At 48.6% G+C, this 13,114-nt stretch overlaps 1 protein-coding gene across 3 annotated transcripts in view; it reads right to left on the bottom strand.

The window, feature by feature from the left end:
* Positions 1-463: 463 nt before the first annotated feature.
* MCM3AP (minichromosome maintenance complex component 3 associated protein) overlaps positions 464-13,114 on the bottom strand; it is a 71,706-nt gene continuing 59,055 nt past the window's right edge. For 2 of the 3 annotated variants that reach the window (XM_054043476.1, XM_054043475.1), the window contains exons 24-29: positions 10,021-10,411; positions 9,362-9,619; positions 7,732-7,861; positions 4,903-5,097; positions 2,524-2,674; positions 464-2,036 (exon numbers count right to left, since the gene is read on the bottom strand). In XM_054043476.1, coding sequence (XP_053899451.1) covers positions 1,878-2,036; positions 2,524-2,674; positions 4,903-5,097; positions 7,732-7,861; positions 9,362-9,619; positions 10,021-10,411 — 1,284 coding nt within the window. In that variant the 3' untranslated portion in view covers positions 464-1,877. Of the gene's footprint in view, positions 2,037-2,523; positions 2,675-2,945; positions 3,437-4,902; positions 5,098-7,731; positions 7,862-9,361; positions 9,620-10,020; positions 10,412-13,114 lie in introns of those variants that run through there. The other variant, XM_054043477.1, reaches the window with a different exon arrangement.

Consider the following 13,114-nt stretch of genomic DNA (forward strand, 5'->3'; position numbering starts at 1 on the left):
AGAGTATGAAGCATTTTTCTGTAGTGATAAATTTTGACAATATAATTTAAGCCATTCAAAATTTATTATATACATAGAACAGTTACATTGGTACCTAGTTGAAAGCATGATCTCAAAAACAGTGATTCCATTTTACAGTCTTACAACACTAACGGTAAATGCAGAGCAGATCAACCACAGCATTACCAGTGAGCCATTGCTGAGAGCACAACGCATGCGGACTGGTTCATAATTCAAAACTAGCTCCATGGTCTGCAGGAAGAGTTTACTAGCAAGAACAGCCTTCGAGCACAACCTCTCTTACATTTTTTAAACCCTCATATTCCAATTTTTATCAGCAGATCTTTAGCTTAAAAGATAAAACCACATTTACTATTGGCATTTTAAGGACAAATAAAAAGCTTTACTTTAAAGAGAGAGACTGGGAAAAATGTGGGGACTTGGGAGCAGGGGGTGAATGCTCGTTGATAAACCTGTCGATACCCATGTTTCCGGATACCTGATCAATCCAAGCTTGAAACAATCTGGTTTTCTTACATGAACAAACCCTTCCATTAGAATACTGTCATAGAACACACTGTCCCATGAGTTCACTGCAGATAATACTTTTATTTTAAAATAAAAACGATGCAACTTTCCAACAAGAACCTCATGAGAAGCTGAGAAACAGCAGCTGCTAAAGAATTCCTCAATGCCCCTGTGCTATTTAAAAACAAAATCGCAGGCACTCGGTTCTCAGCAGTACACTACTCCACAAGAGAGGGGAGCAGCTCTTCCAGTCCATATCTGCCATAAACTGTCACCATAACGAAACGTAGGCCACAAAGTCCAGAATCCCCTTGCATGGAGCATTATTCAGAGACAATAGTCCAGGAATCTTATGGATTCTTGAGAACAAGAACAATGCTCCAAATGTTTCTTAAATGGAAGAAATATTCATGGGCAGCTGGGAGGCTCAAAAGGCAACAGACCAGTGACTAAAAAACAAGCATGCTAGAACAGAACAACTTCCACACACAACAAAACTGCTCAGCCTGTGATTTCTAGCTATATTCTGATGGTGTTTAGATTAGAGTCACATTGTTCCCTTCTACCTAAGGATCCTCACTGACTTTAGGACTAACCTAACCTTACAACATTCTTGTAGTGAAACCAAATTGAGCTGTATGATTCCAGCAGAATGGCTCTTCTTCCTGTACACCCACTGGCAGTATTTTCTTGTTCTCATTTCAGCAAAGACCAAAATCCAATCCCAGGCTAAAGTGTTAACTCTGCCAGCCTGGTGGCCTACAGTTTTCTTAGCAGCCTTACTATGCTATCAAGAGGGAGCCCACCCAAGATGCTGGCAGTGCAGGGGGTCTGGCAGTCAAAGAAGGGGGCAGGCTGCGTTGTTTCCCTTACAGCGGTGAAGCTGAGCAGGCACTGAGCGTCTGAACGGCAATCAGATTACCCCTCTCTGCTGGGGCTGTCCTAGGGACGCAAGCGAGGGGGAGTTTATATAGAGAACATTAATGTACAGACCAAGCCTGAAGCACTGCTTGTCGTGATGCAACCAGTTTCCCCACCTGTGGGATAGGGCAGCGTGGTGTGAAGGAATTATAGCGCTGGACGACACCAGGCAAAACCCAGACATAGGCTTGCAAGAAATGCAGGGCTGGGCAGGCGAGGGACTGTGGATAGTTACCCCCTCCGCTAGGGGAGGGACTGGTGCACAAGCTCCATCCCTGTCCAGTGTATGTTGCCACGATTCCTCCCTGGCGGAGAGGCATAGTTTCTGACATAGACACCTGCTTCGGGACATTGATTGTCTGACCCCCACATCCTGGACAACCTTTCGCCGTGAGGTCTCTTGCTCTACATGCTGGCTTGGACCCCAGTTAAACATCCACCATGTCCAGCAGGGTAGATAGATGAAGCTCACAGGCAATCTCCTCTTCCTTGTTAGCTCTGATCAGCCGTTGTAATCGTTTCAGTCTGTCTGACAGAGAGGTGCCGGGCTCCTCCACCAGATGCCCATGCTCCACATGACTTCCAGCCTGTCCAGAGGGAAAGATGCACTACTGTCAAAGAATCACTTGTCCAACAGGAACAAGGGAAAGTTAGCCCTCTGCTACCTCTGGAGACAGCCTGACCTCGGAACCAGCCTCTCCTAGGGTGCTGGCCGAGCACTTCCCTTCCCAGGAGGGTGAGGCCTAGCTAGCACTCTCACAACCCAGCTCCCACCTTTAACTCGGTGGAGCGGAGTGTTGGCTGGCTGATTCTCTTGTGCCACATCTCAGCTCACTGTTACTATGCACAATAGCAAAGGGGACAGCGACAATGCGATGGACTGATCAGAAGGACTCATGTTTAATATCGCATATAAACACAAGGCTAACCCTGTGTTTCTGGGAAATATGCTCACAGAGGCCCACTTGTCCAGGACAGCTGGAGCCCATCTCCCAGGCAGGCAGAAATTCACAGACTTGGAAATTCTACCATGAAAAACATCTGTTATTCCCATGGCAAGTTCTCTTTTTTTACCTGTGGACGTGGAGACGTGAGCGTTTCACTCAATGGATGGATAACCTGAGGTGTACAGACCAGGCTCTGAGGGAGGTAGAGGGGAAGAGACAAGGAGCATGGGAGCTGCTTGGAGTCTTCTGCTAACCACTGGTGTAGCTGCTCCTCAAACCTAGAAAGAAACAAGGTCATAGGCACAAGTCAAACTGCAGCTCAGCTTTATACACCTTGTGCTTTTCTGCCCAAAGCATGCACATTCTCTGGGCTCATGTAAGCACAAAAGGAAATCAGGTCTGACCGACAGCCCAAGTGCCCCAGGGACACTGCACAAATCAGAAGTTCAGGGAGCCCAGCATGGCTCAGGAAAGGGGTAACTGCACCGTTTCTCTTTTTAAATCATGACGGCATTGATGAGATGCTCAGTTGCCATGAGCCTGGGCAGTTTTTTCAAAGGAAGTTTAAATCTAACAGATGGCTCCTGAAAATGGCAATTTGCAGAAAGAAAATCAGTTAAAACAGTAGCTTGTTGGATTCCAAACTAAGTGACCATTTCCCAAAATTAACTAATGAGACTCAATCAGGCCTGAGTGTTATAAGTGAGTTTGTTCCTACCAATCCATAAGGCGTTTGATTTGGGATTCTCTGCATGCCTCCATTTGAAGGTTTGCAGTCTAAGTTACAGAGACCCCATTCAATGCATTCCTGTTTGATGAAGTTCAGAGAGAAGCCCCTGACCCCTTAGTTTACAGACCATGATGGAAACACTGATGTAGAAAAACGTGGGAACTTCCCCTTAAAATGATCCAGGAGGCAGGGGTGAGAGCAGAGTTAACCGCACGAGGAGGGTGGGCTCTGCTTGTAATCAATCATTCCATCCGTCCTGTTCTGAACACACAGCGTGGCTCAATTCAAGCAAAGTGCACTGCAGACAAAGCTGCAAGGAAAAAATCCCCTGTAAAATGGCTAATCTGAAAACCACCCCCCTTCTTCCCACTCATCCTGAGAAAAGGCACCAATCCAATCAGTACTCCAACGGCCCAGCAGGGGTAGACAGCACACTCCAGAGACACTGACAGCATAGGTAGATAAGATGGGAAGGGAAAACACCTGATCCTAGAACAGATGCTCATACAACAAGCTTTAATACCAATAGATCCTACACTATATAGAGTAACACCTCACTTGGCAACCTTAGCAAATAACACAACAACCATCAGCTCAGCTGGGTAGAGTCACTCCAGAAGAACAAAAAAGCAGGGCTCAGAATCAGGATTAGCAATGCCACTGGAGGAATCCAAATTCTTGGGGTATTACTTAGCCATCAGATCAGAGCTCAAGTTATTGGCTTCCTCGAAGCAATGAAAGATGTCAAATCCTGGGACCTTCTAGAGAAATGGATCCCTCCAGTTAAACGTGGGGAACAGCCCAATGTACTATCTAACCTGTTCCAGGATCCCAGACAGAAAAGGTCAGTGGGAGACAACAGGGAGATACATTAATCTTCTCCTGATCTCACAGGCAAGGAACTGCACATGGCAAGGTGAAGTGACAGGGGCAATGTACAGAGCACTCTGCCTTTACCCTAGAAATCCCTTCCAACTGACTGATATGCAGCATGTAGCGCTCTCACTGGTCAAACCACCCCTGCCGGTGTCTGGCACAGCACCGCTAGTGCTTCACCCACTAAGGTGAGGTCACGTCATTGTGGAGGGCCTTGCTTTGGGATCCAGCCTCAGCTGTCAAACTGTTCCCATAGCTACAGAGAAGGGCTGGAAGAAGAGCTGAAGGCCTGGCTTGATGACTGGCAGAACTGCATGCAATAGCATGAGGGCTCGTGCTGAGATTGGGTTGGTAGGCTCACACCTCTCAAAGAATCCTGGGTTAAGTTGTATGATTTCACTCCTGGTACCCTATGGGCTCATGGAAATTCCTCCTCTTTTGTTGCACTCAGCCTTGCTATAGTACCGATGGTCTTACTGTTGGTGACAGCCATTAGCTGGACCTCAAACCCCACAGTGCCCACATGATTATGTTTCTGATCAGGAACAGCACTAGCTGTTTTGCTGGCCAGGGCAGAAAACGTTTTTGGCACCCACCTCCCAAGCAACTGACGGGAAAAAACAGCTGAGCACCCCCAAGAACTTGGCGCCCAGGGTCTGCTTGTCTGCCCCTAGAACCAGCCCTGTTTCTGATAGCTGAGGAGCGGAGGGGAGGGGGAAGAAGGACACAGCAATTTTACGCAAAGGAGAGACTGTCAGCAATAATCTGGGTTCCTCCATGACACCACTAAAGCTCAGCTTCATACAACAGAGACGCCAACACTGTGTTCATGAACCCCAGCACCCTGCAGAGCCAGCAATGAGTCTGCCAGGAAAGGTCTGTGCAGTTCCTGTCACTTACCTCCTGTGCTCTCTCTTCTCCAGCTCCAGCTTAGCAGCCAGGCGCTCTGGGAGGCGCTCCGGGGCCGAGGCCACGGGCGTTAGATCTGCGGCACTGGGAATCCTCGTCTCCTGATCCCCCAGCCCGACACGCTCACTTCGAGGCAGCAACATGGGATAATGTTTTGCAAATGGCTGAGGAGAGCGTCTCCTTGACCTGGAAGAGGAAAGTATTTTAGCGGGAGGGAGGAAAGCCAAAGCCCGTATGCTCCTGGCTGGCTGGAATTCAGAAATAGCAGGAACTAAGGAAATAATCACATTCGCTGGGGATGAAATCCCCCTGTATGGAGGGTTCAGCACGAGGCCTCTGCATAACCCACATGCCGCTTAGGCCCTGAAAATAAAGCGAACTTGGGATTTGAGTGGGACAAGGAGTCTGTAGGCCCCAACTCAGGAGTGGGTTTCATCTAAGGAAAGATACCTGAGGCAGCGCATGCTACTTGGACTCTGAGGCCACGTCTACACTACAAACTTATGCTGACTCAAGTTACATTGGCATTCAGCCACCACGGTTAGTACAGTGCTTGTGCGTATGCGAACTTGGCGCCATCTGCTGGTGGTGCACGTACTCGTCAGGAGTGCTTGTGTCGATGCAGAGTGCAGGGCACCATGGGTGGGTACCTGAGTGTGCAACTCACCACCGTTCAGCGCACTGTCTTTTAGGAAGTTTTGGCAATGCATGGTGGGGCCTAAATGAGCCACGCAGGGGTCTGCTTCCCAGTTTGCAACGGTCTCTGTTCCATAATATTGTCCGTTTCCCATAATTTTTGCACTTTTTTTTCCAAAATGCCACAAACCCGGGTGGCCTCTCTCTGTCTGTCATCTCTGACAGACGCATGGAGCCCGCGCAGCTCTGCACTACTGTCATGAGCATTGCGAGCACAGGACGCATGATCCTGGAGTATTTGCAGAGCCACAAGCCCCATGACAATTCTTTGGAGGACACATGGCTGTGGCGAACCAATTCAAGGCTGTTGGTGGCGTTCATGGAACCACTTCACCTGCATCAGGCTCACCCAGGCTCAACTGGCTGGACTGCAGTGGAGTCAAAAACAGGTCCTGGCTCAATGCATAGCTGGATCCTGTGGTCGCCTGTCCCGCACACGCCTCCTCTTCCTTACCAACCACCCCCTCCTCCTCTCTGTTCACAGCAGGGGCCTATGACTTGGGCTCCTTGGAGATATTTAGGATGCTCTGAGGTGACGGTGGTTGGGTCTCTGCCAAGTATGACGTGCAGCTCTTTGTAAAAGTGGCAGGTCTGCAGCTCCACATTGGATCGACCTTCTGGTAGGCCTGCTGCAGCTTCTTGGTTTTCTCACGGCACTCCTGCTGGTCCCTGTCATACCCCTTCTCCTGCACCCCCTGAGCAACCTGCTTGTAGATGTCAATGTTTCTTCACCCGGTTCAGAGCTGTGCCTGCACAGCCTCTTCTCCTGACAGGCGCAGGACAGCCAATATCTCCTGACTACTCCAGGCAGCAGCGAGTCTGGAGCACGTAGCCAGCATGACCTGCTAGGTAGTTGAACTCAACAATGGAGAGTGTGCTCATTAAACCAGGCAATCAGGAAAAGGAACTTCAAAAATCTGCATGGCTTTAAATGGTGGCGAGGAAGGGGAGGTTCTGTCTCCGTGACCCCTGGGCAGTGGTGTTCACAATGGTGAACGGAGCAGTCAGTGGGGGGCATTGTGGGACAGCTGCTGGAGGACAGTGAAGGTTGATCTAAGTAACAGTGTCTACACTCGCACTGTGCTGACTAAAGTACATTGACCGTGACTCTACGCCGCTCGGGGAGGTGGTGTTACTATGTCAGCGTAATGGGGTGCTTACACTGGTGAGAGACAAATTTCAGCACAGGCACACGCACAACTGCCATGCATCCATCTAACTTTGTAGTGTAGACCACACCCGAGTGCAGCCAGCGCTCTGACGAGAAACGCTAGCCCCTGGCTTCATCCTATCCCTTCTGGAGACGGTGAGCAGATTGCTAGGGGCTCGCTCCTCTAGAGGGATACCACCCACCCCAGACACCAACTCTGTGCCCCTGACACACTTGCTCCTACAGTCAGCTCCTCTGGCTCTTTTCTTATCAAAGGGCCTTTCCCACTCCACCCTGCAAGCAAGGGACAGAGCCTCCTCTGGGACGCAACTGCTGGGAAATGCATTTAAAATAAGGGATGTGACTAAAAAGCAGCTTTTGACCCAGGCTGACAAACAGCACAATGGGACCCTGCCTGCCAACATTTCATTGAAGGCATTCACTCTTCTGGTGCTGCAAGACACAACCTGTAATTCATTTTGATGGCGAAGACAGCACGGACGGTTCCTTTACACATAGCAGAGCCTGTAACGGATTGACATTGGATAGAATAGTGACATACAATTAGCACTCTATCAAGGCTATTACTCCATGGTGTATAATGTCACCAGACCCCCTAATTAACATGATCTTCCTCTATATTTTGTGCAGCCAGAAGTAAATCATTTCATGTTTAGTAGGAGTTAAAATGCTTTAATCTATTTCAACATGAGAGAAGCTTTGGAAAAACCTAACAAGTCTGCACTGTGATTTCTGGATAGGGCTGTAACGCAGTATGTCTTTCCAAAGAAAGTATCCGTTTTTCATTACAGACATATGAAGAGCATTGGGAAAACAAAAAGCCACCTATGCAATCATGGAGATCCTGTGCAATTTCCCAGTCTGCACGGTGCCTACGCAGATAGCTATGTCAGTGCAATTTATGAAGATACAGTCCTGCTATTTATCATGACAAATTTAAAAAATCATCTTGCCTTGTGTGTCCCTGCTGGATCTCTTTCTGTGTTTGCAGTCTGGCCCGCTCCCATGAAAAAGGAAGAGTGAAGGTTTTTAAATGTTCCTTAAAGAAATAGACATATATCTGGCCATCTTCACTCACTGCTTCTATAGACAAACAAACATTAAAGATCAAGTCAGGATCAATACAGGCTTTCAGCTTCAAGAGAAATACAACATTAAAATATAGCTCATGGAAACTGTGCCTTAAGTTTTGAAGATTGCGAGGAGTTAGATCTGTGGAATAGACAGAACTTGCAGTAGTGTGCCTTTTGGGCCTGATTCAATATCCAGGCAATTCCAGATGGGATTGTTGGGGTTATTGTAAAATACTGCTTTATCTTCACTTTTAACATCCCAGTGCACCCAACCCCACCGTGTGCAAGGCATCAATGCTCAATTCAGCAACAGGTATTTTTACACTGAAATGTAGACTGGTGTTTCTCATGCAGAAAACACCTTTTACTTTGAATCCATCTGCAATTTCTCTGGAAGGAGGTCGGCCCAAGGAAATTTGTGCCTCAACTCCTCTCACCAGTAATGCTTATTCATAGCAGCAGGTTTTACTGGTTTATCTAAAACTAGCAAGTCGCCAGAGTTTACCCACCTGCTCTGAACCTTAGGCTGAGATGTGTCGGCCGTGTACTCGCAGACACATCAGCCTCTCAAGCCTGCTCTATTTGCAACAGCCTGCACACCTTTCAGGGAGGATATTCACACCTAGGCCCCACAGCACACCAATGAGTTCATTCTTTCTGCATTTCGCTAACCACACTGAACCACCATCCACATTTTGTCCTTATTTCTGTTTGCTGGAATACGTCAAAACGGTGATACTACTAATTCTAAGGGTGTGCTAATATTATTATATCTCCATCATCAATTCTCAGAGCACATCCTCAGTGCCTGAACCCAGGAGTCAGATTTCAGGGAGGCATGGTAGATGAAAGGTCACTGGCTACAGGTCTGAGCAAGAGCTGAACAATGTCACTGGGCAAAACAATGCCTGGCAATGTCAACGCTGCGGCCAAATTCTGCCCTCAGAAAGGTGCATGGAACCTCTGCTAATTTGAATGGAGCTAAGTGTATGAGGCCAAAATTGGCTTATAGCTTAATTGGATTTGCACTGGACTGGAGAGGTTCTGGACATATTCCTCCATGCAAGCATGAGGAGCAATGCTGGGCAGAGTTCTAGCTTGCTATGGGCTCAGGAAGAGCAAGTCCCATGGCTGGCCAATGGATGTGCAGCAAATGCAGACACACCCACAATCATCCCACCGCAGAGAGCAGCGGGAATAGAATCTCACGGTTGGAAGGGACCTCAGGAGGTCATCTAGTCCAACCCCCTGCTCAGAGCAGGACCAATCCCCAGACAGATTTTTGCCCCAGATCCCTATATGACCCCCTCAAGGATTGAACTCACAACCCTGGGTTTAGCAGGCCAATCCTCAAACCACTGAGCTCACAGACAACATGCCATGCTAATGCTATAGACTGCCTCTGGATACCATGGGGATGAGCCCACAAGCAACGCGGTGTTAAATGTAACAGAACAAGAGAGCAGTATGTAACAAAGCACAGACCAGCCCACCTCAGAACACTGAATACCTGGTATGACAGGCAGCCGGGGGCGTTTCCAGTCTCTCAGTTTATGATCAATGCACAGCGCAAAGATCTCATCCCAGGGGATTTCGTCAACTGCAGGTCCATCATCTTCTGAGCTGGCAAACAGCCTGCCCCGCCATTTGCAATAGGTTCTGCTCAGCAGGTTCTCCACTTGAGACTGGAGTATCGGCTGGGTCTGGGGAGAGCTGGCGATCTGGGACACGTACTGGAAAATCATAGAGCAGACAGGACGCCAGGGAGCTGAACAAAGACAGCATACGCAGCCGGTTAGCATAATCTCCACTGCGTGATTGTTTGGACTGGGTATTACAGTCAGGGAGGAGCAGCAATGGCCACTCCACCGCACTGCAGGAAGGCGTTCCCAAACTCAGCTCTGCTGATACACCGCAGTCTGAACCTGCTGCAATCCCCTCCCTCCAGGACTGAGCCAGATCATGATCAGGCTAATGTGCATAATGCAGGAGACACAAGCACTCAGGGTACAGAACAAACCATGAGATTTATGGCTAGATTTGGATACAAAGAGGCTGAAGCACATTTTAAATGTAAGGGGAGAGACATTTGTTGGCAAAGGGACAGACTTTGTATCCTGATACTAAAGCGCCTTGAGATGCAGCTTTCTGCCAGTGCGAAGTACATACCCCCTTGAGGAGGAAGGTCCACGTGCGGGATCTGGAAGGACAGCACAGCCTTCCTCAGCCAGCCCAGGTGAGCCAGTGTGTTCCACTGGAGGTGAGGAAGCTGCGTATTGCCGCCAGGCTCCACGAACTCGGTGACAGGCCAGGACTGGTCACAGAGCTGTTTGGAGGAAACCACCCCCGACAGGAACTGCAGCACGCTGTTGTACAGCTCAATGATAGCGCTGGGCTCTTGGGAGGGCAGGCCGGCCAAACGTCTCTCCTTCTGGTCATGGTAGAAGCGCCCGCTGAACTCACGGCTAATCCCATCCTCGATGAACTGCTGGAGGGTCTGGCAGCCGAGCTGTGGGGAGCTGGGGCACTGGGAAAGCAGCCATCGCACTGCCTCGGAGAGCTAGGGCACAAACATTGACAGGACAAACCAGTCAGCCAGGCCGTTTCAGAAGCTCTGCTCAATATTAACTAGTGACCCTAAGGACTCAACCCTGCAGCCCCGTTGGTTTCATACTCCGCGGTACAATGCGAACAAATCTCACAGCAGCAACTGCTAAATTTTGCAGCACCATTAATTTACTCTACCTCCATGAAACAACCTTAATTCCCACCCCACACAAGCACACCATGGTCAGAGCTGAAAACAGATATTGGCACAGAATCCATTGGTGACTGTTCCCAAGTGATGATTTCCAGAATGGGGTTTTGCATTCTGCTTTCCAGACTGAATAGCTCGACTCCCTGAACCTCGGCCCTGGTGACTGGAATAGTCTGAAATTCCCCACACAGAAAGAAGCTATCTGATAGCAAAGGGCTCTAGAAGACAAAAGCATTATGAGATCCAATGGCTGAAAGTTGAACTCAGACATGGTCACACTGGAAATAAAGGTGCAGATGTTATGAAAAGTTAATTTAGCCATTGGGGCAGATCCTCAAAGTTTGGGGCAGATTCTCTGTCACTTGGAGTTGTGTCTTTCCTAAAGACACACTCTAGCTCAACGTAAGCTCCTGGGCTTCATGCAGGAACCACTGGGTGGCTTCCTCTGGCTTGTGTTACAGAGAAGGTTTAGACTAGATGGTCCGAATGGTCCTTCTAGACTCAGAGTCTATTCATCTATGCAAAACGCAGACCGGAAGAACAGGAAATGTACTGGGTACATTCTGACTCCTTTAGGCTCAGTTATGGAAGTGGCCAGACAAGATCCTGTGTGGGGAGAAGGACAAAAGCCCCTCTCCCATTCAATGTAGAGGGTATTGGGAGGTGACCAGAGTCTGCAGAACTATCAGCTCAGCATGAACTGCACAGGATCCTTGCCAGCTCAGGATGCAAATCCCAAGGAACACTGACAGTTTCCAAGTACATAAAAGGTGGGTTACGAGGAGGAGGGAGAAAAATCATTCTTGTGAACCTCTGAGGCTAGGACAAGGAGCAATGGGCTTAAACTGCAGCAAGGGAGGTTTAGGTTGGACATTAGGAAAAACTTCCTGTCCGGGTAGTTAAGCACTGGAATAAATTGCCCAGGGAGATTGTGGAATCTCCATCATTGGAGATTTTAAAGAGCAGGTTAGATAAACACCTGTCAGGGATGGTCTAGATAATAGTTAGTCCTGCCATGAGGGCAAGGGTCTGGACAGGATGATCTCTCAAAGTCCCTTCCACTCCTACAATTCTATGATACAAAGGTTTGCCCTTAATCCACCATAACATTGTTTGGTTAAATAGCAGAGACATCCCCTTTTGCCAATATAAGGTGGAGACAGCTGTGGATTATATTATCCTGCCACTGAATCATAGAATATCAGAGTTGGAAGGGACCTCAAGAGGTCATCTAGTCCAACCCCCTGCTCAAAGCAGGACCAATTCCCAGCTAAATCATCCCAGCCAGGGCTTTGTCAAGCCGGGCCTTAAAAACCTCCAAGGAAGGAGACTCCACCACCTCCCTAGGTAACGCATTCCAGTGTTTCACCACCCTCCTAGTGAAATAGTTTTTCCTGATATCCAACCTGGACCTCCCCCACTGCAACTTGAGACCACTGCTCCTTGTTCTGTCATCTGCCACCACTGAGAACAGCCGAGCTCCATCCTCTTTGGAACCCCCCTTCAGGTAGTTGAAGGCTGCTATCAAATCCCCCCACATTCTTCTCTTCTGGAGACTAAACAATCCCAGTTCCCTCAGCCTCTCCTCATAAGTCATGTGCTCCAGACCCCTAATCATTTTGTTGCCCTCCGCTGGACTCTTTCCAATTTTTCCACATCCTTCTTGTAGTGTGGGGACCAAAACTGGACACAGTATTCCAGATGAGGCCTCACCAATGTCGAATAAAGGGGAACGATCACGTTCCTCGATCTGCTGGCAATGCCCCTACTTATATAGCCCAAAATGCCGTTAGCCTTCTTGGCAACAAGAGCACACTGTTGACTCATATCCAGCTTCTCGTCCACTGTGACCCCTAGGTCCTTTTCTGCAGAACTGCTACCTAGCCATTCGGTCCCTAGTCTGTAGCAGTGCATGCGATTCTTCCGTCCTAAGTGCAGGACTCTGCACTTGTCCTTGTTGAACCTCATCAGGTTTTTTTCGGCCCAATCCTCTAATTTGTCTAGGTCCCTCTGTATCCGATCCCTACCCTCTAGTGTATCTACCACGCCTCCTAGTTTAGTGTCATCTGCAAACTTGCTGAGAGTGCAGTCCACACCATCCTCCAGATCATTAATAAAGATATTAAACAAAACCGGCCCCAGGACCGACCCTTGGGGCACTCCGCTTGAAACCGGCTGCCAACTAGACATGGAGCCATTGATCACTACCCGTTGAGCCCGACGATCTAGCCAGCTTTCTATCCACCTTACAGTCCATTCATCCAGCCCATACTTCTTTAACTTGGCGGCAAGAATACTGTGGGAGACCGTATCAAAAGCTTTGCTAAAATCAAGGAATAACACATCCACTGCTTTCCCCTCATCCACAGAGCCAGTTATCTCATCATAGAAGGCAATTAGGTTAGTCAGACACGACTTCCCCTTCGTGAATCCATGCTGACTGTTCCTGATCACTTTCCTCTCCTCTAAATGTTTCATAATTGATTCCTTGAGGACGTGCTCCAT

Source organism: Malaclemys terrapin, chromosome 11 (assembly GCF_027887155.1).
Source record: "Malaclemys terrapin pileata isolate rMalTer1 chromosome 11, rMalTer1.hap1, whole genome shotgun sequence".
Taxonomy (NCBI): domain Eukaryota; kingdom Metazoa; phylum Chordata; order Testudines; family Emydidae; genus Malaclemys; species Malaclemys terrapin.